The sequence below is a fragment of the Malaclemys terrapin genome, chromosome 1 (assembly GCF_027887155.1).
Source record: "Malaclemys terrapin pileata isolate rMalTer1 chromosome 1, rMalTer1.hap1, whole genome shotgun sequence".
Classification (NCBI taxonomy): Eukaryota; Metazoa; Chordata; order Testudines; family Emydidae; genus Malaclemys; species Malaclemys terrapin.
The window spans coordinates 74,411,714-74,438,425 of record NC_071505.1 but is presented as its reverse complement, the minus strand read 5'-3'; the positions used below and the strand labels follow the sequence as shown (position 1 = coordinate 74,438,425).

Here is a 26,712-nt window from a genome sequence, read left to right as displayed (position 1 = left end):
GGCATTTCCTCCCTTGACTGTTTAATTGCATAGGTCATAATGTTCTCAACATAGTTTTTGTCTGGAATTTCCTAGTTTGTTTTAACATTAAAAACAGCCACCCACAAAGCTAAGGCATTTAAATTCCAGATTTTTGAAGCTATGTTGGTTCTACAAAAAAAATGGTATCTAAATTACCTAATGAGGAACTTTTTGGACAGACACTATCAGAACACCCTATCCTAAGCATTTTAGGAGATCTACAGGACAGAATCTCTTTCCCATGAACTTCATGCAAATCATACAGCAGCCCTTCATAACTCCTGGGTCCTAACAAGCTCCATAGAGCCTGAGGGCTTCTGCCTTTTCCCATGCACATCTTCAGTACATATTTCACTGTGAAGCTAAGTTTGTCATCAATGCATGCATAGCACAGCCTGCCTTAGCTACACCCTTTACAAGTTTAGTGAAAAATTACATGCAAAATATCTCACTGCCAATGTGCAACATGCAATTCTGAAAGGGTCATATTTGAGTCAAATTAACAGCAAAGGTCATTTGGAACATTCAAGTCATTGCTCTCCAGTGAGTGAAAAATCAGCAGAGAGGACCTTCCAATATGTTGATCTCCCCCTCCCCATGCAGAAGAGATAGGAGGTCAGTTGCCTGTATGACACCATCCTCCTCATTCTCCCGGCATGCTCTCCATAGGTCCAAAGAGCCATGCATGGGAAAGGAGCAGGCCAGCAAGTAAGAGTGACAGATTGTCGGGGGGCAGGAGAGGGAGAGGAGTGTACACATTGTCACTCTGGTGCAACTAGTGGAAATACCATATGGAAATTAATGAAGCCAATGGCCTTAAAGACTATTTAACGTGACATTAATGTTGGTATATGGCTGAGCACCTGCAAGACACAGCTCAGCATAGAATCATGGAGACAGAGGGCCTCCATCTGGATGCTCCCCACTGGACTCCAAAGTCCACAGGATGTCAAAGGATCTATTGGGTGTGTGTGCTGGACCCCGGTTTCTTCTACAAGGGGACAAACCATGGATGAATTCAGAGGGAAGTCCATGAAGAGAACCTCACATAGTTTCCCAGCCCCTATGCAGGCATTTCCACATAGAGACATTATCTGGCCTCGTAAATTTAAGGCTGGGATTTTTAAAGGAGCTTGATGGGATTTGGGCACCCAAATCCCTTAGGCTTCTTCAAAATTTCCAGCCTTAAATACTTGGTCTTACAGTGGCCTTAACATGTAAATCTGTACTTAATACTATAGGAAACGGAACACACTGAAATTAAACTATTCCTTCTTTTTGACACTAATTTAGAAAGGAACATAATTTCCACAGAAACAAATGCATGAAACCACAGTATCAATTACTATAAACAGTATGCTGATAACAGAGGCAGGACTGAACCCAGTATCTTTTGAAATATAGACTTAGCTGACATGGATCATTGGCTCATGTTAATAAAATATGAGACTGTTATATCTGGGGTGTAGGTGGCCAGGCCAGGAATGTCTGCTGGGTTGGAACTGAAGGCAGGATTTGAGACAAGTTACCAACCCAAGTCAGGAGATGGGTATCAGGGTCAAGCTGGGCCAGAGTCAAAGGCAGGAGTCAGGACTAGCTACCAAGCTGAGTAAGAAGACAGGTACCAAAGTCAAGCTTGGCTGGGGTTTAAGACAGGAGTCAGGAGCAAGATGGGGCAAAAGACCTCGTCTGTAGCAGTAGGAAGTCAGAGTTTTCACTGTTGCTGAGACAGTTCCCTGGGGCAACTTTCTGGTTTAAAGAGCTGGTGTGAACCAATCAGGTGATCGCAGGGCTCTGTCACTCTGGCCTCTTCAGATGGTACTTTCTGCGGTGCCTGACACTCCAGTAATTGTTGGATGCTGTATTATCTGGCTCCCCTGTGGTGCTGTGGAGGGGTCTGGACTGCACAACCCTGGGTTCTAGTCCCATAAATCCTTCTAGAGACAACAGCTATGTACACTGTGCCTTCAGACCAGGTTGATATGACTTTAATATCTGTAACTATTTATTTTTGGTAGTCATACCTTTTAAAAATTGTGATTAAGTATATTGAGAAAATTGTAATATGAAATAATGATCCACACAGACTCATAGACTTTAAGGCCAGAAGGGACCATCATGATCATCTAACCTCTTGCACATTGCAGGTCACAGAACATCACCCACCCACTCCTATAATAGACCTATAACCTCTGATTGAGTTAATGAAATCCTCAAATCATGATGCAAACACTTCAAGTTACAGAGAATCCACCATTTACACTAGTTTAAGCCTGCAAGTGACCTGTGCCTGATGTTGCAGAGGAAGACAAAAAATCCCCCAGGATCTTTGTCAATTTGATGGGGGGGGGGGGGGGGGGAGGGAGGGGAAGGGGAAGGGAGGAATTCCTTCCTGACCCCAAACAGAGTGATCAGTTAGACCCTGAGCATGTGGACAAGACCCACCAGCTAGACACCAGGAAAGAATTCTCTGTAGTAACTCAATGCCCTCCCCATCCCGTGTACCATCACTGGCCACTGGGGATAGTTGTTGCTAGCAGTCACAGATCAGCTACATGCCATTGTAGGCAGTATCATCATACCATCGCCCTTCATAAACGTATCAAGCTCAGTCTTGAAGCCAGATAGATTTTTTCCCCCACTGCTCTCTTTGGAATGCTGTTCCAGAATTTGATTTCTCTGATGATTAGAAACCTTTTTCTAATTTCAAGCATAAACTTGTTCACGGCCAGTTTATATCCATGTAGCGAGGCAGAATGGCCTCCCTCTGAGCCTGAGAGTGAGGAACCTCTCCTTGCCCATTGGGGGGGCAGAGCCAGACCAGGCCCACCTCTTGTGCCAGAAGCAGAGGTATGGAACAAGAAGTATAAGAAGCAGTGCTTCCAGCTCAGTTGGGGGAAAGCCAGGAAAGGAGTCAAATGCCTCTGCCTTGCTGCTGGCCCCTGGGCCAGAGACCAAGCTGTACCAACTCTTGCTCCTGGAGGAGGACCCTGAGGAGCTGCTGGGACAGCTGCCAGTTGACAACCTGGAGGAGCTGCCGGGACTGCCACCAGTCGAGTATTCTGAGGAGCTGCCGGGACTGCTGCCAGTCGAGTACCCTGAGGAGCTGGTGGGACTAACAGCTGCTGAGTACTCAGAGGAGATTGAGGTCCCATGAGCAACGAGGCCCTACGAACAGGTACAGGTAGGATGTAGCCCAGAGAAAACCAGACTTTAGTCTGGTTGTGTTGCTAAAGCTGCAGTCAGCATGTTTTGGGAGGATCCCTGCTGACCCAGTGGTGGGACCACATGCCACTGGACGGGCCCTGGGCTGGGATCTGGTGGAGTAGGATGGGCCTGGGTCCCCCTATCCTTCCCCCTTCACTGCCAACCCCATAGCTGGGGATTGGCTGCATGCTCACTTTAGGCCCTCAGACCTATAGACTGTCTGCCCCAGCCAGGAGGTTGTGGCTATAGACTATTTGTTGCTCTTCCCGACCCTGAGGGCTAGAGACTATACACTGTTCATTATTGTCTGCCTCAGCCAGGAGGCTATAGACTATGTGTCGCTCTGGTGATGCTGGTACTAACAAGACTCATATCAATTGTTTAAAAATATGTTCAAGGAAATGACAAAAATTGTTTTGGATACATTTTTGTAAGACAAAATGATAATGAATTCTAATTAACAGAATGATCTACATATTCTCTACACAGTATCAGTCATAATCTAGTATCAGAGGGGTAGCCGTGTTAGTCTGAATCTGTAAAAAGTAACAGAGGGTCCTGTGGCACCTTTAAGACTAACAGAAGTATTGGGAGCATAAGCTTTCGTGGGTAAGAACCTCACTTCTTCAGATGAAAGAGTCATAATCTAGTTAGTTTTACCACTGAAAAATGAAATACTCTGGAATTCACAAAGGCACAATCTTAATGTAGCAACATTGAAATAAATAGTAATTTTAACAAAGACTAAATAGCTTAAAAATTCACTGCAAGACCAATGAACATCAAGTCCCCTTGAAAATACCCATATCCTGGCTCAAATTAATGATCGTAAAGGAAATGTACCAGTGAAATTATTACAGTATAAGCATTCTTTAAAAATGAATGGCATCCAATTCCTTCAAAGAATGTTAATAAAAACAACAAGCTTGTTTTATTGTACAGATTAAAACTACTATTGCTCTATATACTGCAAAAACGAAGGGTTGTACCAATAAAAAGCATCCCATATCATAAGAATAATAAAGACAGCAGGTTATGTGATGATAAACATTTCTCTTTATGTGCTGCATAAAAAAGCTACATCAGGAGATTCAGAATATTTTTCGTTCTGACTTCTAGATGCAAAATGACAAATATCAGAGCTGTTTAAATTATTTTTAAAGAGAGGAAAATGTCTTTGCTGCAGGGTTATTGTTTTCATGTATGCAATTTCTGCTGTGCCATTAATTTAAACACCACTAACATTATATTGTGCAAAACTGAAAATGAAAAATTTTAGGCACAGCCAACTTTTTTGATGCATCACTATGGGTTTAGAAAATCAATCAAACTTACAGCAACCTATACAAACACACACACTCTTAAGGTAACACAACCTAAACTGTGGAATTGCTACTGCATCTCCATAGTACATACTTAATTGGATGCTTCTGGAGGAGTTCTTAAATTGTGTGTGAAATATTTTGACTACAAGACAAAGTAACCATCATTAGTGAAAAAGTAAGCTATAACTTATACAGTAGCTTGTATGCTTGGATGTGATGACAAGATGGATTCAAGGTGATTATTTAATATCTTTTCTCTGTATGTGGAATATCAATTGACAAAGCTATTTCTATATAGAATTTATACTTGAATGAATTAACCCCTTCATGATTTCAGGCTGCCACAAAGAAGCCCTGAAAAGTATAAAAAATAGCAATGGTGCTAAGACATTGGGTGCAAAGAAGGTTGAAAAATGGATTTAAATAAAATTTAATCTTTTTGCATAAATCAGTGTTACTGTATTGATATAAAACAATTAAAGAACATATATATTTCCCACTGTTTTCTATAAATAACATGGGAGGTAACTACCATTACATTATTACCAACAGGTTCCAGATTTTCATATTTAGATGTCCATTTAGGACAGAAATATTAGAAACTGAGCTTGTTACTTTCTTTAAACATATAAACTGGGACAACTTAGTGGTAAACTTGGAGTATATATCAGCACTGAACTTGGCCCATTATGTTTTAATAATATAATGGATATGACATATGCACACTAAAACATGGGCTATCATAAGGGAGTTTTAAAAATACATGATACTATAATGACAAATTCATAAAAACTAAATTATAAGATCTTGAGCGTTCTGCCATAGCAAGTTTTATTATATGTGAAGCCATTTGCTGTATTCCTGTATATTGGGCTGGGGTGAATATGCTACCTATTTAGAGTGGGAATAGTTTAGATTAAATAGATTATGAATCGTTAAAAGTAAAAGTAACAGCTAAATGTAGTTGCAAAATACCTAATGTCCGCGTCCTGTTTCAGGTTTTCTGAGGCATGTACGAACACTTTACTCCTGGGGGAATTGTTCGTCACTGTGCGTATGCAGAATTCATGTCCCCTGCAGACTTCTTTGCTTCCCCGCTGAAAAATTACTTATGATGGGAAAGCAAAGGGAAGCTGCAAGAACTGTCATATGCCCGTTCTTGGCAGCACAGGCAGGTTGGCTCGAGTGCCCGGAGCAGCTGGTAGAGACGTAAATCACCGCCAGGAGAGATGGGAGAGGGGCTGGGCAATCATGCAAGTGAGAGAGAGAGAGAGACAGAGAGAGAGACTCTCCCTTGCTACTGAAGCATGCTCAGTGCAGAGGGGCAGGGCTTCAAGGTGTTTCTGAGGAGGTAGGCATAGGGCAGGCTCTGTCCCCTCTGGCAGAGCAGAATGTAGCAGCCTGTCTGCTTAGTGAATTGTTCCCATTGTCTCTGTGAGTTCCCCCAGGAGTATAAAACAGGTGTAAAAGTTTTAAGGCTCCTTCACATTGCCAGAGGGATGTAAAGGACAGTATGGCCTTATAAATGCTCATGGTGCTTTCATGATTAGAACTGGTCTAAATTTTTGGACTGAAAAAAATTCCTATCAATGTGCTCCATGAACTGTTTGCTATTGACCTTTCTGGAGATGGTCAGCAGCCAATATAAAGCCATATCCATGCATTCTCGGGAGTAGCAAAGCACCTGCAAATGAGCTGTATTCCTTCCCTTTTCCAAGTAGCCCTACTCCCTACCCTGCTTCCTGCTGAGGCTGCAGAGGGAGCTGGGATATTTTCTACTGGACAGTGGTAGCAAAATTGGACAGAGAGAAAAAGAGACACTCCTCTGGCGGAAGGAGTGGGTATGACCCCCTGCACCAATCACCCAAGGTGTCTCTGTTCTGCATAAATGTGAAAGTAAGAAGTGCTCCCTCATATGATCACAGGTGACAAAGGGTATTTGGTGAATTAGAAAGTAAGAAATCTTCTGCCAGATAAGGGCTTCCTCTCCTCTTTCTACCTAACTGCCAGTGCTTTCTTCTTACAAAATTGTGTGTATGTATGTGAATGTGACTAGAACCAGTAAATGTGTAAGGGCAAAGAAAACATCTTTGAGAAAAATACTATCCTCACTCCTCCACACCCTCCCTCACTCCACTACTTTTCCCCATGTTCTATCCATCATTCTATCAGAACTGCACAAAAAGTTAAGCAAATGGAGTGCCTCCACTGGGGTTATTTTTTAGCCCCAGGGAAGCGGGAGGCTTGACTGTCCACCAAAGAATGAAATGGATCTAATGTAACAACATTCAAGGCAGAAACAACCACTTAGAAACTTTATAGGCCAATCAGGAGCACATTTTTATCCTGAACTGTACATCACATAAAAGCAGGAATTTATAATGAATTTTTTGGGCAGATTCCACACTATATAGCCATACAGATGACATTACTAATGTGAGAAAATGACAAAATAGTCACGGTCCTCTTTTAGAAGTGACTTCTAAGGATTTGCCATTTTTGATCATCTTCTACTTGGACTCTAGCCACATATAAATCTCTCATATGTAGCTCTTCCTGCTTTGGAATGATAATGACTAGTATGAAAATGTTTTCTCTTACTCCACATCTCTCACAGTAATTTCTTAGGACTGAGAACCAATCCAGAAGCATGTTAGATTAGCTAGACACTTCACTTATTTACACAGTTTTGAAGATTAACAGATGGTCATTACAGAATCAGAAACACGTTAATATATACTTGTTCTCCATGCACAGATTTGTTTAAATATAAGTTTGTAAATGTAATATAACATAGATTTATTCTAAAACTGTACACTTTGTGCATTATTTAATATCCTCTTTAGATCTTTTTACTGCCTCCCTCCATTGTTCGAACTTTTTACACAAACATAATCTGGTTATATAATGAACTGGATCTAGTCCTCTGGTTTTCTACAGCTGTGGCTAAAATATTTCATTTTAACATTGAGAGCAGTATGGTAGTCCAGTGGTAGCACAATTCAGAGCACAAGTTTAGGTCTATGTGGGAAGCTGAAAATGATAAGGGGTTAATTTATTAAGCAAAAGCCACTTATTCTGTTATCTCTGCCGCACTATTCAGCTTTTCTGATATACATAGCTTTAAATAATAAAGGTGAAATAGCTCCATATTTGTTCAGAATAGTGGTTCATTTGGATCTATAATGAAGACACAAGAGGCATGCTTAACATAAATACTGATTAAATATGAAAGTTATGACAGGCTGACCAGCATAGTTTCAGCACAGGCAAAAGAATCCACATCTTTCATCTGAAACTCAAGCATGTGGGAGGTGTGTTTATTTACTTTGGATGACAGCATGTGTAAAACGGGTATAATATAAGGAGGCATTAAGTTACTATGGTCATGGAGGCCATACTGAGTATTTACATAGAAAGCGGGAAGGAAAGGCTTGATTTATACCAAGTCATCTAAGACTATTGACACTGCCATTCAACTTATTACCCATCTGGCACTGGTCACTGTCAGAAGTCAGGATACTGGTCTTGATGGACCATTGGTCTTACCCAGTATGTCCATTCTTATGTTCTTACCCGCTGTTCTATATCCACTTCCTTCACAGAATCAGACTAATCCACCTATCTTCCCTGGATTACAAAGGCATCTAGATGCTTTAACCCTATCTCGGCCAAACCCTGTACTGAGTCTTTTCATGTTATCAGAGCATGGTAAGATTGTAAGGAAAATTGAATGAACCAGGAAGCATTATCTGCCCATATGAGTAAAGGTCTCAGCTAAACCTTGTTACTGGCTTTGATGCTGTATCTACAGTCTAGTACTCATTTTATGATTTTAGGCCACAAAGAGGATGCAAGAGTTATGTGGTGGAGTACCCATCTCCACCACACATGTCTTGGAGGACAAAGGAGAAGGAAAAGGATATTGTAAATGTATCTGGAGAAATAGAGATGTTCATTAATTATAAACACTTAGGCTTTAGAGTGTATTTTCTGAGGGGTTTCAAAAACATTATTTAGACTATTAGTAATCATACAAAAATAAAAATAAAAAGGCATCTCACAAGTCATACGTTTTAAAATGAAAGTATTTTAAAGAAAATAAAAGTGAAAACTAATCCCCAAACTGAATATACAAACTGAAATAATTTGTCTTGGATAAATATTGTTTAATTCACAAAGAGCTGAATATGTGGATGTATATTCTAGTAATAATAGCTGCTCACATAATATATACAAACAGCTCCATCAAAATGCTGGCCACTTCTTAGAGTTTACATTGATATGTGAACTGTATGCAATATGAAATCAGCTGCTTACCTTTGTCTCATCTAGTTCAAGCTTCTTCAGAGACTTTCTGACATAATCCACGAAAGAGGAAGACTTGGAGAAAATTTTACCAACATGCCGATCACTGCAAATGTAGTATTGAGGTTATTCTTTTAATTTTCTCACAACACAGACGTTGCATATTATTGTTTCATAAATCTCAGATCCACTAAAAACATATACAATAGGATATTCTGTGAAGTTAGAATAATAATTTATTTCAGTTTTACTTTTTCTTTTATCTAAAAATACATCAAAGCAAGCTAACCAATACCCAAAGACCTTTTTAGACCAAAAATATTATTACTCATGAATACCTGAAATTATGAATGAGGTGAAGGTGATTTTTTTTATTTCTATTCCTCTCCTAACATTGTTTTTATTGTATTGGATCCATTACACAGTGTCCATTTTCAGTGCCTCACCTGACAATATTATCAAGAATTCAATGTTTATGAAAGCAGAACTTCTTCAATGCCAACTGTCGATCCAGGGATCATGTAACTTAAGTGTGATTCTGATCTTATTTATGCCTTGAAGATTTCTCTCCTAGATGTATGTGTAGCATGTGATTCTCATTTAAATTAGGCAATGTCAGAATTTTCCAGATTTACAATTTAGGGTGCCTCTTCAGAAACTTGCCCAATATTTGAATTGGTTGAGGCAAAGTGGTAAAGCAATGCAGAAAAAGTATCAGAAGGCAAACAGAAGATGCACTCACATTAGCAAATTACATGTAATCTCCATTTGAAATACCTTAGGAAAAAATGTATGAATATGTTTTGTCAGCCCTCAGTCTGAATTAACTTTCATAGCCATCACCTACATAACACACAGCTCCAGGTCTCACTGACCTTGGTAGTCTTGTACTGTAAGAATCATATTCCCAAACACATTAGCTATTCACAAATATTCTCTTCAATGTATTATTTATGCACAAACAGATTTTCCATAAAATATTAGTTAGGTACTATAACACTAGCAAACCAGGTGCCAATTTATACCAAGATCCCCATGCCTCACTTTGATACTGCCAAACACATAGCTGGAATTAGTCTGGCTCCCCTGTGTGTTAGTACTGTTAAAATAAGTATTAGTGTTATAAAAGTGTGCTTAGTATTTAGACTTTATTGAATGCTTGTAAGCTGCTGGATGCATTAATTTCCCTTATAACATCTGTATCACATATCTTAAGATAGTATTTGAGTATGTGCATTGTATATCTCTGTAATTGTGTAAAACACCAGATAGGAAAGGGACCTGAGTAAGGGCTTGTCTACACTGGCATTTTACAGCGCTGCAACTTTCTCTCTCAGGGGTGTGAAAAAACACCCCCTGAGCGCTGCAAATTTCAGCACTGTAATGTGCCAGTATAGACAGTGCACCAGCGCTGGTAGCTGCACTCCCAGCGCTTATAGCTATGCCCCTCTTAGAGGTGGTTTTTTTAGAGCCCTGGGAGAGCGCTGTGCCACGACTACACAAGCCAGTGAAGACGTGCCCTTAGTGTGAAATGCTGGCTTCCAAACGTAGGCGTTAGGTCCTGCCCAACACAGAAGACTACTTGACACCAGATGAACTATTGTGGAACATCAGAGGACAAAAGACTTTGTTAATTGCTCTCCCTGTCTCCCAATCCCTACCAGGAAGAGGAGATGTGCAAATAAATTCCTCCCATCAGCTGAGCTGGCAGTTCAGAAGAGAAAGGTGAATAAAAATCCCTGATAAGGAAAACTGTATCTCTGTGCTGCTTGGACTCTCAGGCCTTGGCTACACTTGCAGCTGTACAGCGCTGTGAGGTAAACCTGTCTTTGTACAGCTGAGTAGGGAAAAGCGCTGCAGTCTGTCCACACTGACAGCTGCCAGCGCAGTGGTGTGGCCACACTTGTAACATTTGCATCTGTGTTGGGAGTGGTGCATTATGGGCAGCTATCTCAGCATTCATGTGGCTGCAACGTGCTTTTCAAAACGGGGGGGTGGGGTGGATTGTGACAGGGAGTGTGGGAGAAGAGAGAGTGCAGCTCTCTATTTTGCAAGTTCCGAACTCCCGGCCCCCTGCTCATTCATTTACTCACTCAAAGCAAGCTGCAAATTGCTTGCTTTTCTCTGTGGTTCGAGCTTTGAAACCGGCACTTCCGCATTCCTGCAGCCGGTCACAACAATGGAGAGGATTGGCCACTTGACAAGGTGATTAGTACAGCGCTGCAAGCGTTTACACTCACACCTGTGAGTCGTGGCCACTCCGCTGCAGCTGTTATCCCTCTCGGAGATGTGGAGTACTTGCAGCGGTGTACCCAGGAAGATACAGCGCTGCAAGTGCCCTGCCAGTGTGGACGGGGAGTGAGTTACAGCGCTGGGGGAGGCTTTACAGCGCTGTAACTTGCAAGTGTAGCCAAGGCCTCAAGGGCAAGGTTTTCTAGGCGTAAGCAAGAGGTCCCCACTGTTTAGCCTGGGTTACCTCAAGGAACAAATAGAGCTTGCTTGTTATAAACGCTTCTATTACCTTTTGAAACTTAAGACTGTAACTCCTTTGTGTATGTATGTTTACCTGCTTTAACCTTGTAAATAACTCTCTTATTTCCTTTCCCTAATTAACAAACCTTTAGATAGTTTATTATAGCGTTGGTTACAAGCATTGTCTCTGGTGTGAGATCTAAGGTTCAACTGACTTCAGGTAAGTGACTGGTCCTTTGGGACAGGGAGCAACCTGAACATTGTTGTGATTTTTGCTGTAAGGGACCATCTATCACAAAAGCAAGCTTGCTTAGGTGACAAGGTAGATTGGAGTGCCCAAGGGGACTGTCTGTGGCTCCCTGGTTAGACTATTATAATACCTGCGGAGTTTGCACTTGATGTTTGGTTGGTGAAATCTAAGTATGGAATATAAAACCAATTTGGGGTTTGTGCCCTGCCTCTTAACAGTCTGTCCTGAGGTTGGTACTCATGTTTGTGAGTCACAGCTTGATGGGTATATTTTCTTAAAAACTATTTTACTGGAAACTCATAGAAAGCCTATTCTTTTCAGCTGTGGGCCTATTCAAAGCCTATTGAAGTTGACAGAAAGACTTCCATTGATATCACTGGGCTTTGGGTCAGGCTCCAAGTTCTTTGTGTCAATTAACTTTCAATTTTATTTTATTTTTAGGGAAATAGGAAATTCCTGTTACTGTATTTTTTATTATTCTAATGCAATAAAACCTTTGGGCAAATGCAGTCTGAAGACTACTTAATGGCTATGCATTTAAAAGATTCTTTGGAAAAAATATGCTTTTAGTGTATCTATCCTACAAATCAGAAGCAGCATAGTTGTAACAAGAAAATATATACTGAATACATGAAGCTCTAAAAAGTCAGAATGGGCTCTTAATGACTCAAGGCATCATAATTCATTCTTTTAATTGTCTTAAACTGCTTTTTAAGTGTTATTGGATAAGGAACCTGACATCTTAAAAACTGCTGAACTGGTCCCACAAGGCTTCACTGAGACAAAGAAAATTCCAGCTACTTCATCAAAACTGGAGACATCTAACATTAGCAAGCTTAAAACTGGGCCTAAAACTCTTTTAATTTCAAAACTGCAATCTTTATTACTTCCCCCATGTTACCTTTACTTTAATAGATAACATACACTGGTCTAGCCCATACTTTCAGTTTTTACAACCTAGTTCTCATGTTTTTTTCTGCTAAATCTTCTGTGTAGTTTTATTATACGTAATGTCAAGTTAAGGAAGAAATTCTTCTGTTTGGAGGTTACCCATTGACAGAAAAAACTATGCTCCCACCCCAAATGCCAAAGACAATTTGTCATTGGTCCTGTGAGTCCACACTGGCTCTTGGACTTCCTGCTGCTCAACTCAATATGCACTGACAGGCCTTCAAGTCAGTAGCTGACTATGAGACCTATGATAAAGAAGCACTCTCAGATATAGTCTGTATAGCTCAAAGCTGTAGTGGTGTGCTCACCACAGGGAAGAAGGCAAGAACACACGGTGCGAGTTTAACCAGGCCTCAACTTTACTAGTCAAATTATCTTCAAGGTTACCTTTGAGATAAAGCCCAGTGCATTGTTCCTTTGCTAGTTCTTAGGGGTGCTCTCCCCGCAGGGGGAGTCAATCATCACACTAGGAGGTTCTCTGGGCATCTCCAGCCACCCATAAGCATTTAGTGAATTTGCCACAGTTGCCTACATGTCCAGTGCCAAGGACAGGGCTAATGCCTCTGCAATGCTGGAAGGGCAAGAGCTCTGTGTGGATGGTATGCTCTGCATATGGATTCAGAGCAAATGAAAGAGCCCTGTATTATTTACTGACTGCATTCATAATACAAACAGATACAGACAGAATTTAGGGCCTCATTCTGCAATTCTTATGCTAATAGTTACAACTTGCAGAGTAAGGGAGGCAGAATTAGGCCTTAGTCTCAGAATCTCATACCTTTTGATGACACCGTAACATTCCTCTATAATAACCTGTAGAACAGCTCGATAAAACAATGATTCTGTAGGCAGCTGGAAAAAAGAAAGCAAAGAACAGCAGGACTGCAAAGTTGGCATCAAAATCAAGACCAGAGTAACTAGAATGGTGTTGGCTGCCTTACCTAATTACTGGTTTGTATTCTCTCAAACCAGTCTTATTAACCTGGTTGACAGGACAATTTACTAATTTTCCTGTTTGCAAGTTAAAATGAGTCAGACGATATCATAACCATAATTGTGAGAAAAAATAAACACAGGAAACTGCAAAGTTTGATAGGAAGTGGGTGGAGGGATAGGGATTATAAAAAAGAAAGGAAGATGGGCCAAATTCTGATCTTCATTTGTAAACCCAGGGAACTCTATTGCAGTTAATGGAGTTATTCCAAAATTGCACCATCAAACTTCAAAGCAGAGTCTCGTCCAATGAATAAAAAAAGAGGCAAAAGGAAAACATACTACCTGTGTCATAACATTTTCTTATTTATAGCTTTATCTTAGTTCCCTGAAACACTGATATCCATGCAGAAAGTACTGCGCTTATAAAAACAGTGAAGTGCATTTAAAACTTCATACCTTTAGGTATGAAAGATGTGTTTACTTAAGAAAAGTTAATGCTTGTCAGTTAAAAATGTAGTGCCAAATGCATCTCCTGTGTAAACCCTCTGCAGTCAATGGGCTTACAATGGGGATAAGTTGGCCTGTAAATCTAGTCTATTAAATACTTGTACAGTTAGTGTGCATACACAAAAAAATGATAAACTACACAATCATGATTTAAAGTACTCAGAGAACAGAATTTAGACAGGGATTTAAAAAATGAGAGACAAGTGTGATATTCCCGCCAGAAGCAAGCCGCTGCAATAAATCATACAGAAATTCTCAATCACAGTACCTTCCTATCTCCTACAACAGTAGTACTAAGTGAAAAAGTTACTGGTCACTACCCTGCAAGATTAGGAAGATATCTGGGATTTGCCTTTTGTATTTGTGGTTACATGATGGTAGATTACTTATACTATAGTGAAAAATATTACATAGTTTCTGGTTTTATGTTATTCAATATCTGTCCATAAATTATAGTCAAATAAAAATGCAGTTACAAATAAATATTTTTCAGTGAAAAAAACTACTAAACATTCATGCTCATCCTGGTCTTCGCATTTCAATTTTCAAACAGCTTATGAGTATGCAATTTAAAATATTATGTTAATTTGATCTCAGGCTTTTGGAGGTCTCAGGCTAGCACGTATGATCCACACCAATCATGCTCCTGTGCTGAGCTTGTATCTGCTTTCTGAGAAAATTTGGACCCAACAGTATGTGCTAGGAGGATAAGAGGACTGGCCTACATGGTTTAGGAGTTTTGTCTGCAGTGTGCTGTACCACATTCAGGAACACAACCAAGTACCAGATTAGGCTTCTGGTGGGGCAAAACACTGTTAAATTTCTCTAGTTACTAACCGAATTTTAACCATGGAATGCGATCCCAGAGAGCCAGGTATGTCAGTAACTGTTTGTTAACTTAATTAAAAGTTGCGTGTTCAAGGCCTTTTACATAGTATTAGGAGCTTTTATAATTGACTTGCTATATAAATTATAAAATATTCTCAAAATACACGGGACTATCTTACACTGTCATTTTTGTTTCAATAACAGAAATTAGTTTACTACTGTTCAACTTGTTTTAAAAGTTAGATGTACCTAAAGTTCCGCTCCTCCTCCTTTATTAAAATAAATTTTAATAAAAATTTGAAAAATAACTTTTTCCATGGTTCCCCATAGTATTTTATGAACAATATTTTTGCAGTTTCATATTATTTCCTTGTGGACATGTTTTTGCCTCAAAAACAACACAAGTGACATTATGGTTGGAAATCTCTGCAGAAATTACCAAAATTTAATGAGTTGGGAAGAGCCTGAACTAATCCCTTACTCCTAGTGACCATGTTGCTAGACCCCAAAACACTGTGGTTCTTCAGAATAAAGGGGTCAGTGAATCCTCTAAAGATGATCTGCACTGGGCCAGGAGCCTCTGTTGGATCAGTCCGTATAAGAAAGCACCCAGAGTTTGGAAAGGTAATTTTATACTTTAATTTTTTAAAGAAGCGCTTTTGGATTTAGCGAAGAATATTAACCAGCATAATTAAGCATAAAATAGCTTACTATTAAAATAAGGTATTTTCAAAAAACTATATTAAAATTGTACTTTCTCTAAAATATATGTTAGCTGACTCTTAATTGTCTGAAGAAAATAGATACTTTAGCATCACTACGTGCAGACAAGGCAATAAAAATGCAATTCTGTGGTGCTGAAACATGATATCATTCTGACTTTGATTTATATTCTGTTAATTGTAGTGTTTTAGAACCCAGTAAGTCACAAGTTCAGGAGAAGGTCATGCATTAAAAGTATTCAAAAAGAGAAAACAGTTTTGTCATTAGAAGGGTTAAAATAAACAACATTACTTACCACTTGGCTGACCGCAACTCGTTCCAAAGCCTTTAAAAGTGAAGAAATTAAACTTCTATGTTTATTCTTTATCAGGGCATTTTATAATCACATTGTATAAAGCCTGGTGGAAATGACATTTTACAAGATTAATTATGTGATATAACATGAGCTTGTACACTTAAGAGTGTTAAAACCATTAGAGGTTGTTAATCAGTTCACTTCTGTTATTTAGGGTTTATTTATAGGACATGCAATGATAACGGAATGTATATATATATTCCGTCATCATTGCTACATATATGTGCTCTCAAAAATTGAAGAGGATGGATATATATATGATGGATATATATATCCATCCTCTTCAATTTTTGAGGATATATATATAGCAATGATGTAAATATATATATACATTCCGTTATCATTGCATGTCCTGGGATATATATATATCTCCTCTTCAATTTTTGAGAGCACTAAGTAAAAAATAAATTTATTTTTTCTTGGCTATATTTCTATACAAGTATAAGCATAAAAACAGCTCACTTTAGTTATTATAATGTATAGTTTAAATAATCTTTTAATTTAATGCACAATACATTAAAATATCTTTTAAAATCTCTAGCAACTACACAAATGTTCATTTTCCACTTCCAGTACTTAAAGTTAAACAAAATAAAAACTTTAGAGAGACTGCAGTTTAAAATGTCATGTAGATCCTTTAAAATAGATTTTTCAGCCCATGAATCCTGATGATTTGAGAGTATTTGATTTTTATGATCTAAGGTGACAAAGAATTAAGAAAATATATGAATTGGGTGGAAGATTTTTCTACAGTTGGAAAGATATAGTACTTATAGGAATTACAACCGAAGAGTAAAATTCTCTGTGCAACCAAAGATAAATATGCAGTGAACACATTCTGTGGCACTGCCACAATATAATAAATAAATAAATACCGCACAGCATACTCCTCATACCATCCCTATACCCCAAATCTCCAGCATAGCTCCTCTCTCTATTTCCCACTCCACTCCCTTGTCCCAGAGCTCACCTATCCTGTCAACCTGCACCCAGGACTTCCCTTCAGCTGCACTCCAAGTAGCTGCAGTTCTCCCTTCCCCTACCTTTTATAGAGTAGCAGGTGCGATTTACACTACATAAAAGCTACTTCCCTTCTTTACTTCCAATGAATAATTGGCTATTGCAGGTATGCCCTGTGGTCACTGCTGACCTCTGCCCTACTCCAGATGTCTCTCTTCCAGCTGCAGAGCAGCAGCTCTCCACAGCCCACAAGTCTCTGTGTCACCATCAGAGGTGAATGAGAACCCCAGCTAGAAAGGAGGGCAGTGTTACTACTGTCCAAGCTGGAAATTTTCCTGCTGCTGCATGATTCCCCTGGTAAGATACTGTTGGCTACTCCTGTAATTCACTATTACACACAGCGTGCTAGTGAATACCGATGACCAACATTAGCCAGAGAGAGGCCACTCTTCATGCAAATATGCCAAAATAGAATCAAGTGATGCTGAGGCACAGCTCAGTTAAAGCCAGCTGTTTAGCATGCTGGCACAGACCAATGAGTGCTCTGGATGTGGATATGAGTTCTCAGGCAGGACTCTAAACCAGTCCCTATGGTGCCTTTGGTCTTCTGTAGTTCAGCAAATGGGAATTGCCATGCAAGTAACAACGATGGAATAGTTATTAGTGCACTGCAAGCTCCCAGGGAACCCTAGCTGGGTCACTCCCTACAGAGGGAATAGTGTTCTAACTGCACTGCTCTGTCTGCCTATCCCCTTGGCCTATGGGATGAAATGACAAGCCCTCATCACGCATGTTCTTGAGAGAGTCTCTGGCACAGTAATAGCACCTATGGGCAGAGGAGAACTTCTTGGTATCCACCTTTCCAATAATTTAAAGGAGAAAGTTTGGAAAGGGAAACATGCTGATCTTTTTTCTGGTAAGATAAGTGCACTGGGTGCAAAAAAATAATAATTGCTCTGTGTGGCCACAGGCATCTCCAGCTGGTTGTTTGCCTCTGAAATAGATCATTCTATCCTCGTCAAAAGGCAGCCTGAGCTTTGTCTCTCACTAATAAGGCCTAATCTACACTAGAAAATTAGGTACGTTTAACTACATCAGTCAGGGGTGTGAAAAATCCACATCCCCTGAGCGGAGTAAAGCCGACCTAAGTCCCTGTGTAAACAACCTAGCTACTGCTTCTCGGAGAGATTGATTACCTACACCAATGGGAGAATCCCTCCTATTGGTATAGGTAGTGTCTACACTGAAGCACTGAAGTGGCGCAGCTGTGCCGCTGTAGTGTTTTCAGTTTAGACAAGCCCTAAGAAAGAGTGGGAAATGGAAATTCTATAAGGAAAGGAATGGGCCAATATGACAATTGATCTAGGGTATAATGGATATATTACTGGGACCACAGAAGATGGTAAAACATTTGGGGAGGGCTTAGTGAAGGGTTTTAGGGTAACATACGGAGGTTCTAGAATTTACATTTTGGTCCATATCCTTAAGCACTTGAAATGTTTCATGCAGTTTGTTGAGGATGTCACATTTAAGGGTGAAAACATCCTGTATAATTGTCCTGACATGTTTCAGTCTTAAGATCTCTAATGTTAGCTCTGATCTCTTTAACCTTGATATATGGGCCTGAGTTGATTTTTGGCAGGTATCTGTGTGAGTGAGCAGCTGAAATTGAGGCTAACAGCATCTGTTGTGGTGCATCCTGGAAAAGGGATTAAAAATAAACAGAGACTAGAGGTGGCGTTTTCCTAATGCCACAGTAGTTGAAGACTTAGGGTCATGCCCTTATCCTGAGATTAAGCACCAGTCCATCATCCTGTGCTGATGTAAAATGAGCGAACAGGAGCACTCTGTCTCTTGGTGCAATGTTAGATGATTTCCCGGTGTAAAGGCTTATATAGGTGTGTAGGCCTACTCTGGTTTTGGGGTTAAAAAGGCCTGTTTATGGTCTTGTACAGTTAGGACATTGAGTGTTATGAACAATGAACCTTTTTGGGAAAGTCAGTGATGGTAGAAGGAATACTATCCCTTTTAAATCACTGCCATGACCTATTGCCCTGAAAGATTACTTTGTTTAAATTCAATTCAACAAAATTGTGGCCTTTTTGGTCATTTTTAAAATATTTTTTGTCTATCTTCATTGTTTCCTGTCCTCAGCAAATATAAAATGTGCAAAGTTGGAAGGTTAATACAATTTTTTTTACCTATAATTTATCATGCATACAACATTAATGATGTTATTCTGTAGAGTCTGGTATTTAAGTCATAGCTCTAGGATTACAAGCCAAAAACAATGAATTCTATAACATCTGGATAAAACTTTCAGTAGGGAAAAAAAGAAGAAAAAGAAAAAAGAACCATACTAAGCATGCTGACATTCTGGCATTGCGACCACAGCACCAGCCCTCTTCCTTTAAATACCGGCACATGGGAAACCCCCACAATCCTGGAGAGCAATCTGCAGATGAGAGAAAAATAGTGTGTTACTTTATTAAATTGTTCTTCTCTTAAAGTAAATCATCTATTGAGAAAGACAAACAGTAGTTGGAGCATAGGAGCAGAACTGTGTAACTGTTATTCCTATCCAATAACAGAAAGCATACTAGTGTTATGAAAAAAGATATTTTCTCAACAACAGATGTTTTTGCTTTAGGCTCCATTTTTGAAATCTTCACATTTTCCAAAACTATTCTTCCAAGACCTAACCAAGTGAATTCTCTGCAAAGTCTTTCTTTCTTTCTTTCTTTCTTTCTTCAGAGATGACAAAAGTGTTTGTAATTAATTTTGGCAACCAACACATTGACAATCACCCCAAGATGCTGAGCTGGGCAGCCCGTCAATGTAGCAGGATGTATGTGTCACTTACTGCTGGGCTTTTCTTTTACAGTAAACAATTTTTAAACAGTATTTTGGCAAGTCATTACAGAATGTGTGCTTGTTTACTAAAGTGCTGATGGCCTGTTTTGTTGTTAGCCATTATGTTTGTTTTCCAGAAAGGACCAGCTGCAAATGCTCTTGCTGCTTCTTCAAAACACCAGGGCATTTACATCACAGACTGCAACTGAGTTTGGTTCAGTCTCATTAATGTTTCAAGAGACAACAATGCTCCTAAATTAATGCTTAATCCTAATGCAACACTGGGACAGCTAAACTGGCAACATTATGAATACTACCTGTGTGTATGAAAAATTCTGCTAGGTTTTCTTTAAAAAACACTTTGATGTCAGTTGACTGTTTAAATCATTCTGAATGTGATTTTAATTGTTAAAAATGAAAACAAGTTGGATAGGATCTTGGCATTTCAACTTAGAAAGATGGCTCTGAAATATTTTAAGATTAATCAAGCAGAAGAGGTTAAAAAGAGGACAGTGGAAATACAAAAGTCTTCAGATTTATAAAAAGTTACATGCATTCAAAGAATGGGTTACAAACTTTCATGCAGAACTCTTTTCAAAGAGCTAGCAGACAGAAAAAGGAGACCAAAATTGAGAAAGGATAAAAAGACCCCAGACCAATGGACTAACAGTGGAAGCTCTAAGAATTAGAGAATGTGGCTAATGAAGGGCAACCAGGAGAAGAAAAAGAGGAGCTCCCTAAAATATTAAGATGATGTTTGGGGGAAAAAGACCAACAGAAGCCTTTGGCCTACAAGGGTATGTCTACATTGCATCTGGGAAGTATGATTCCCAGCATGGGGAGACAGACTCGTGCCAGCCCTGCCAGAGCTAGCATGCTAAAAATAGCAGTGTAGACATTGTGGCACTGGTGGCAGCTCAGGTAGGTAGGCTTAGACTCGTGGCTCGCCAGAGCCCCCAGTGGTGCTGCAATGTTCACACAGCTATTTTTAGCATGCTAGCTCAAGCAGCGCTGGCACTAGTCTGTTTACTCGGGCTGGGAATGACACCTCGTAACTGGAGTGTAGATATACCCAATGGAGTCTTATGTACAATAAAAGGGGAGAGAATAGTAGGGTTATTTTTAAGGTAATTTATCTGATCTCTAGTCATAATCTTTGTTCGCAGTCCCAGTCATAGTGGTCCTAATCTCAGAATAACAGCAAAGGTGTAATATGTTGTGACATATATTTCCCTGAATTTTTGTCACTACTGAGTGCAGAATGTATCACATCGATCCTCACCCAATTCTGCTTTTTGTGATTTATTTTAAGTGAAGGGGACTGTAAATGTGTGATTTTATATGGAGGTAAAATTAGGATGTGATTTTTATGAATGTATTAACTTTAAAATTAGTTACTATACCCAATATCCTAATTAGCTTTAAAGAAACATGGTCTAGTGATTAAAGCACCTAACTCTGAATCAGGAGATCAAGGCTCCACTCCCAGCTATGTCACAAAACAGACTGAGTGGCTTCGGTTAAGCCATTTAACCAAAGAAACTTAACAAGATTTGAGTACTGTGGTGGATAATCAGCTGAACATGAGCTTCCAGTGTGATGTTGTGGCTGAAAGGGCTAATGCAATCCTTGGCTGCATAAACAGGGGAATCTTGAGGAGGAGTAGAGAGGTTATTTTATGTCTGTATTTGGCATGTGCAACCACTGCTGAAACAGTGTCCAGGTCTGGCATCCATAATTCAAGAAGAATGTGGATAAATTGGAAACGGTTCAGAGAAGAGTAATCAGAATGATATAAGGATTAGAAAACCTGTCATATTGTAGATTCAAGGAGCTCAATCTATTTAGCAAAAGAGAAACAAAAAGAGAAAGTTAAAAGGTGATAGATTACAGTCTGTAAGTATTTGTATGGGGAACAAATATTTAATAATGGGCTCTTCAGTCTAGCAGAGAATGGTAGAAGACAATCCAATAGCTGTAAATTAAAATTCAGACTGGAAATAAGGCGTACATTTTCAAACACTGAGAGTAATTAACCACTGGAACAATTTACCGTGAGTTGTGGTGGATTCTTCATCACTGACAATTTTAAAACCAGGGGTGGATGTTTTTCTGAAAGATCTGCTCTAAGAATCATTTTGGGGAAGTTCTATGTCCTACGTTATACAGGAGGTCAGACTAGATTATCACAATAGTCCCTTCAAGCCTTGGAATATATGAATCTATAACACTGCTCTACAGCCAAAATGCTTCTGAAATAAATGTAGTCAAACTTTACTAATTCTGGGTCACTGAGAACGAAAATGATGCTTAAAATTGTTGATTGGCTCTAGTTTTCAAGATATGCTATTGGGTCAGTATATACAACCCTTAACTTGGGAATGGCAGAGGATAAGTGAGTTATAAAGGGAAGGGATCTCAATTTAAACCAGAAATGACTAAAATACATCTTTGACTGGATCTATGAATAAATCTATGACTGGGTTTGGACAGTACTTGCTTTTTAGGCAAAACAATAAATGATGCAATCTGAAGCTGGTATTGCGTCATACATGATATGAATTGCATCATGTTATTCCTAGAAGTCATGGATGATGCAATCATAACGAAGCTTACATCACTCTGTTGAACAAATTGCCCTATATCAGCTCTAGAAATCATACAGTGTCGTGCTCTCTTATTTGTCAGTGTTTGATTTTGCAAAGGGACACATTTCTGTTTAGCCAAAGTGAGCAGAGATGCCTCGTACTTGTGTGAACAGTGCAGATAACTTCTGCTATGTTTGTGGTGAAGTGACTTTTGCATCACAAAAGCGCAGTATAACCACTATGGTTTCTTCTAGATCTCCCAATAAGATTTATTTTGCAAGTGTATTTAAAATGTAAGCTCCTTGGGGCAGGTTTTAAGTATCTTCTCCCATGTCCTGTATACTCCCAAGCATACTGTGGGTGTTTAAAACAATTTAGCAGATAGATAAGCCTGTATTAAGGATATATTTTTATGAGCCACATTTTTAAAACCTGGACACCCTTTCTGTGCCTGCCATTATTTATAGGCACTATTAACATTACACAATGTCTAATTACCTGATTGCTCACAGGTGAGATCTCTAACCAGCATTATTTTTACCTCAAAACTGCAGGAGGTAGAAGGGAGACTGAGTTGATTCAGATTTAAAAGTCAAGTTTACAGTTATTTTAAAAGTTATATTGGGTTTCTTTTAAATTATTTTGCAGTGAAATGTCCTTTAAAAACAAGGATAATTATAGTTTGAATGAGTATGTCTGGTCTCTAAGAAAAAATAAGTTTGGATCTCAGAAACCGCTCTAACAGAATCCTGAATTGGAAGTTCAATAAATATTGATATACAAACCCTGAAAACATTCAGGAATACTTTATGGATACATTACGAAAGATTGTATAGCAAATCATTGTACAGCATATAATTGTAAAAGAGCCAGTCTATTGTATATGAAGCAACTAAGAAGACGTCTTACAATTCATTTAAGGGATGTTGATCAGGCAGAACTCCTCTCTATATAACTTCACACAAAGTGAGTAATTCTAGGTAATGGGATGAAGCACTGAATAAGAGCTGAAGTGGAGTGTAACTCTATTCACTATTAATGAAGCAGATATATCCTGACGTGTAGGCTAACAATTTACAGAGATCCCACAGCACATGTGTGGCAGAAGGAATAGCCAGAAAGAGCATACCAAAAGGAGCTGCTGTCAAAAGAGCTAACGTCTCACATTCAGGCTCAATTCTATTCTATTGAGGTTTATCGGCTCTTCATAAGCCACTGTGCATTTCTAATATACACTCAATATACAGAGGAAGGGCTCATTGAGGTATAACAGAACTTAAGCATGCCATCCCACAACATGAGCACAGGGCCTCCAATTCTGTAAGGTACCTGAGCACATGCTTTAAGTCCCACTGATTGTAATGGTCCCTACATATGTGCCTAATACCGAATAGAACAATTTGGTAAATCATGACCTAAGCAAATAAAATTAAGGGATGTTTGACTGGTTCCAAAATACATGTCACTATTCTCCATGTGTTACAGACTGTGCAATGAGCAAAAGACACACATCAGATGTAAATGAGCGAACATCCAGATCAATGGTCCAACAACACAAATCAAGGCATTGATTATACAAAAATGCACAATGTCAGGCCAAGTAAAGCATTCTGATGTACTGTGATGAAAACAACCCCTTCTTATAGCCAAAGAGCATAAGTCCTACTTCTAAATCCAGATAAAATGGAGGTAACATTGGTGTGTTTATGGAGTACTTTTTTAAAAGCAATTATTTAAATTAGCTAATTCTCCATTCTGTTTATTTCTATGGGCTAGCTAGTTACCACCCACAAGGGGTAAAACTATTATCAACTGAACACGGAAAAAAGTCTTTAAGAGTTTTGTAAGAATGAATTTGTTCAAAGTATGTTGAATTATGTCTTTCCATCTCTTCTGGGAAACCAACTACTAGTTACGTACTTTAATATTATTGCATCTGGATTATTTCATAATGCATTAATTTTCTCATGAAGGTTGTGTGTTTACTGTTATCTGATCTTGATTTTGTAATTCTGGTTTTATGGTCTTTTAGAGGCTGACAATCTGTTTTCAACTACTATTCTGTAAGGTTTTGCAGAGAGATTTTAACTCCAACTACTCTGCCTACATTTTTTGTAGCATTGCAACTACCTTAGCACTTACATTTGGAATGTCCATTTTATATTCTATGTAAGCTTCATTTGTAGTTGATGGAATTCTTTTCCTTTACTTCACTGTTCCCAGTGGGGAAAAGGGAAGATGCAAGTGGATGTTGGACTTATATAAAATGTCACTGATGATTCGATTAAGCAAGAAGTATTATCCAGAAAAAATATATATTTTTGGATTTTTGTCAACTACTCCCACCCTCATAATAAGTTTTAATTCTTTCAGCATGTTGTAATGGGGGAAAAGAGCTACACACTCACCCTTGTCAAAACCCTCCATTCCACTGCATAGGTCCCTCACGCTGATTTGTTTGGTCAGCATTTCATGGCTAAACAAGAGTTGTATAACTAACCAGAACAAATACGTGTGGATAGAAAATAGTGCAACTTATATCACATGGCCAGGGTGTGGAACATTAAACACACTCTATTTACTGCTTCTTTTGGTGCTTACAGAAAAAAAATATTTAACAATGCATGTAAGAGCAAAGGATTTTTTTCCATTATGTTATTATGGAATGTTATTCCATTCATATATGTGGAATAGGCCACAGAAAAACGTTAAAAGAGGATGGGTACTAATGTCATCAATTTTACCCAGGTCAGTGTATTGTTTGGATCAATGTATAGGAAAACAGTGGGCCTCACTCTTCTGTGTTCTATGCTATACCTTGTATAGAATTTTATACTGTGCAGAATGAGTGTAAAATACCACCCTTCTAGTCTGGTAACATTTTAAATTAACTTTGCACCATGCATAAATGACTCCAAACGGTGCAAAGCAGTGAAGGATCAAGGCCACTATATTTTATTCCTTTAGCCGAGAAAGTTCCACAGTGTATTATAGTTTCTTGTTTATTTCCTGACCCTAGGGTGACCAGACAGCAAGTGTGAAAAATCGGGACAGGGGTTGGGGGTAATAGGCCTCTATATAAGAAAAGGCCCTAAATATCGGGACTGTCTCTATAAAATCAGGATATCTGGTCACCCTACTTGACCCAGTGTTTTTGAAGACTCATTTGCATTTATTAAAATGTTTTCTTTCTTTTTAGTTCCCAGTGATTCTCAAGTGTTATGCATAGAAACATATTCACAAGTTTTCCTTTGCAACTTCTGAAACAGAATGGTTTATTACTAAGCAAACAGTCCCTAATACAGTCAATTTTTTTTTTTACAAAACTTTTCTTACAGACTCATTCTAATTTATTTAACACTAAATATTACTCACTATAGCAAACACAATTCATACTGGGTGGCAAGACAATGACTATCCAAATCACCAATGGTTTATTTTAAAGAGTACAAATCCGATTTTTTGTTTTACTGTTTTCAATAACATGTAGATGATTTATAAATTCTGGTTTGGAACACTATTATTTTTCTTCAGATCTCTGACAGATAGTCAACACAAATCAGTTATTACACTATGCAACGTACTATAAACATAGAGGATACTTGTTTCATTCAAATTGCTGATGGCCTTTTTCTTCTCATCCTATTTTTAAGGCGTTAAGCTACTCCAATACATACATAACTAAAAATGGATGGAGGTGAACTGTGATTTATTTTCTAGTGACTGAGTCCATCAGTTTGTATATAGTATGTGACAAACAGAAGGCAGAAATAACCTTTTAATGTACAGACCAAACTGCCAACTCTACTCAGGATTGCATTTTGTTTCAGAAATTATACTCTCTAAAGGAAAACAACTGTCATTTATATCATTTTTAACCTTTACCTTGGCTGAGGCAATTTGTTACTGAAGTGTTGTGAAATATCAGTCTCTTAAAGTGTTTCAGCATGAGTATAACTTGAAGAGAAAGAAAGCTCATTCTAATTTAGCACTGACATAACTATAATATTACTAAACCCAGAGATTGTATAGTCTGGAAGTATTTTAATAGCTTTTAAAGTGACACTGACACTTTAAACTTGGCTTTCTTACCAAGATTGCCATTGAAAGTAATAAAATAAAAATCTGATCTCAAATTGGATTTCTCTTTCTCCATTTTTGCCACTTGTTTTATACTGGTCTTGCTATCAGGGCTGGCTCCAGGGTTTTTGCAGCCCCAAGCGGCGCAAAAAAAAAAAAAAAAAAAAAGCCGGGATCGCGATCTGCGGTGGCGGTGACAATTCGGCGGGAGGCCCTTCGCTCTGAGCGGGAGTGAGGGACCGTCCGCCGAATTGCCGCCGAATAGCTGGACATGCCGCCCCTCTCCGGAGTGGCTGCCACAAGCACCTGTTTGGCAAGCTGGTGCCTGGATCCGGCCCTGCTTGCTAT

General features: G+C 38.9%; 1 protein-coding gene across 1 annotated transcript in view; it reads right to left on the bottom strand.

The window, feature by feature from the left end:
* Positions 1–26,712, bottom strand: part of METTL25 (methyltransferase like 25) — a 98,379-nt gene that overhangs the window by 9,271 nt on the left and 62,396 nt on the right. The window contains exons 6-9 of the mRNA XM_054027431.1: positions 19,204–19,298; positions 15,824–15,853; positions 13,313–13,386; positions 8,874–8,967 (exon numbers count right to left, since the gene is read on the bottom strand). Coding sequence (XP_053883406.1) covers positions 8,874–8,967; positions 13,313–13,386; positions 15,824–15,853; positions 19,204–19,298 — 293 coding nt within the window. The remainder of the gene's footprint in view (positions 1–8,873; positions 8,968–13,312; positions 13,387–15,823; positions 15,854–19,203; positions 19,299–26,712) is intronic.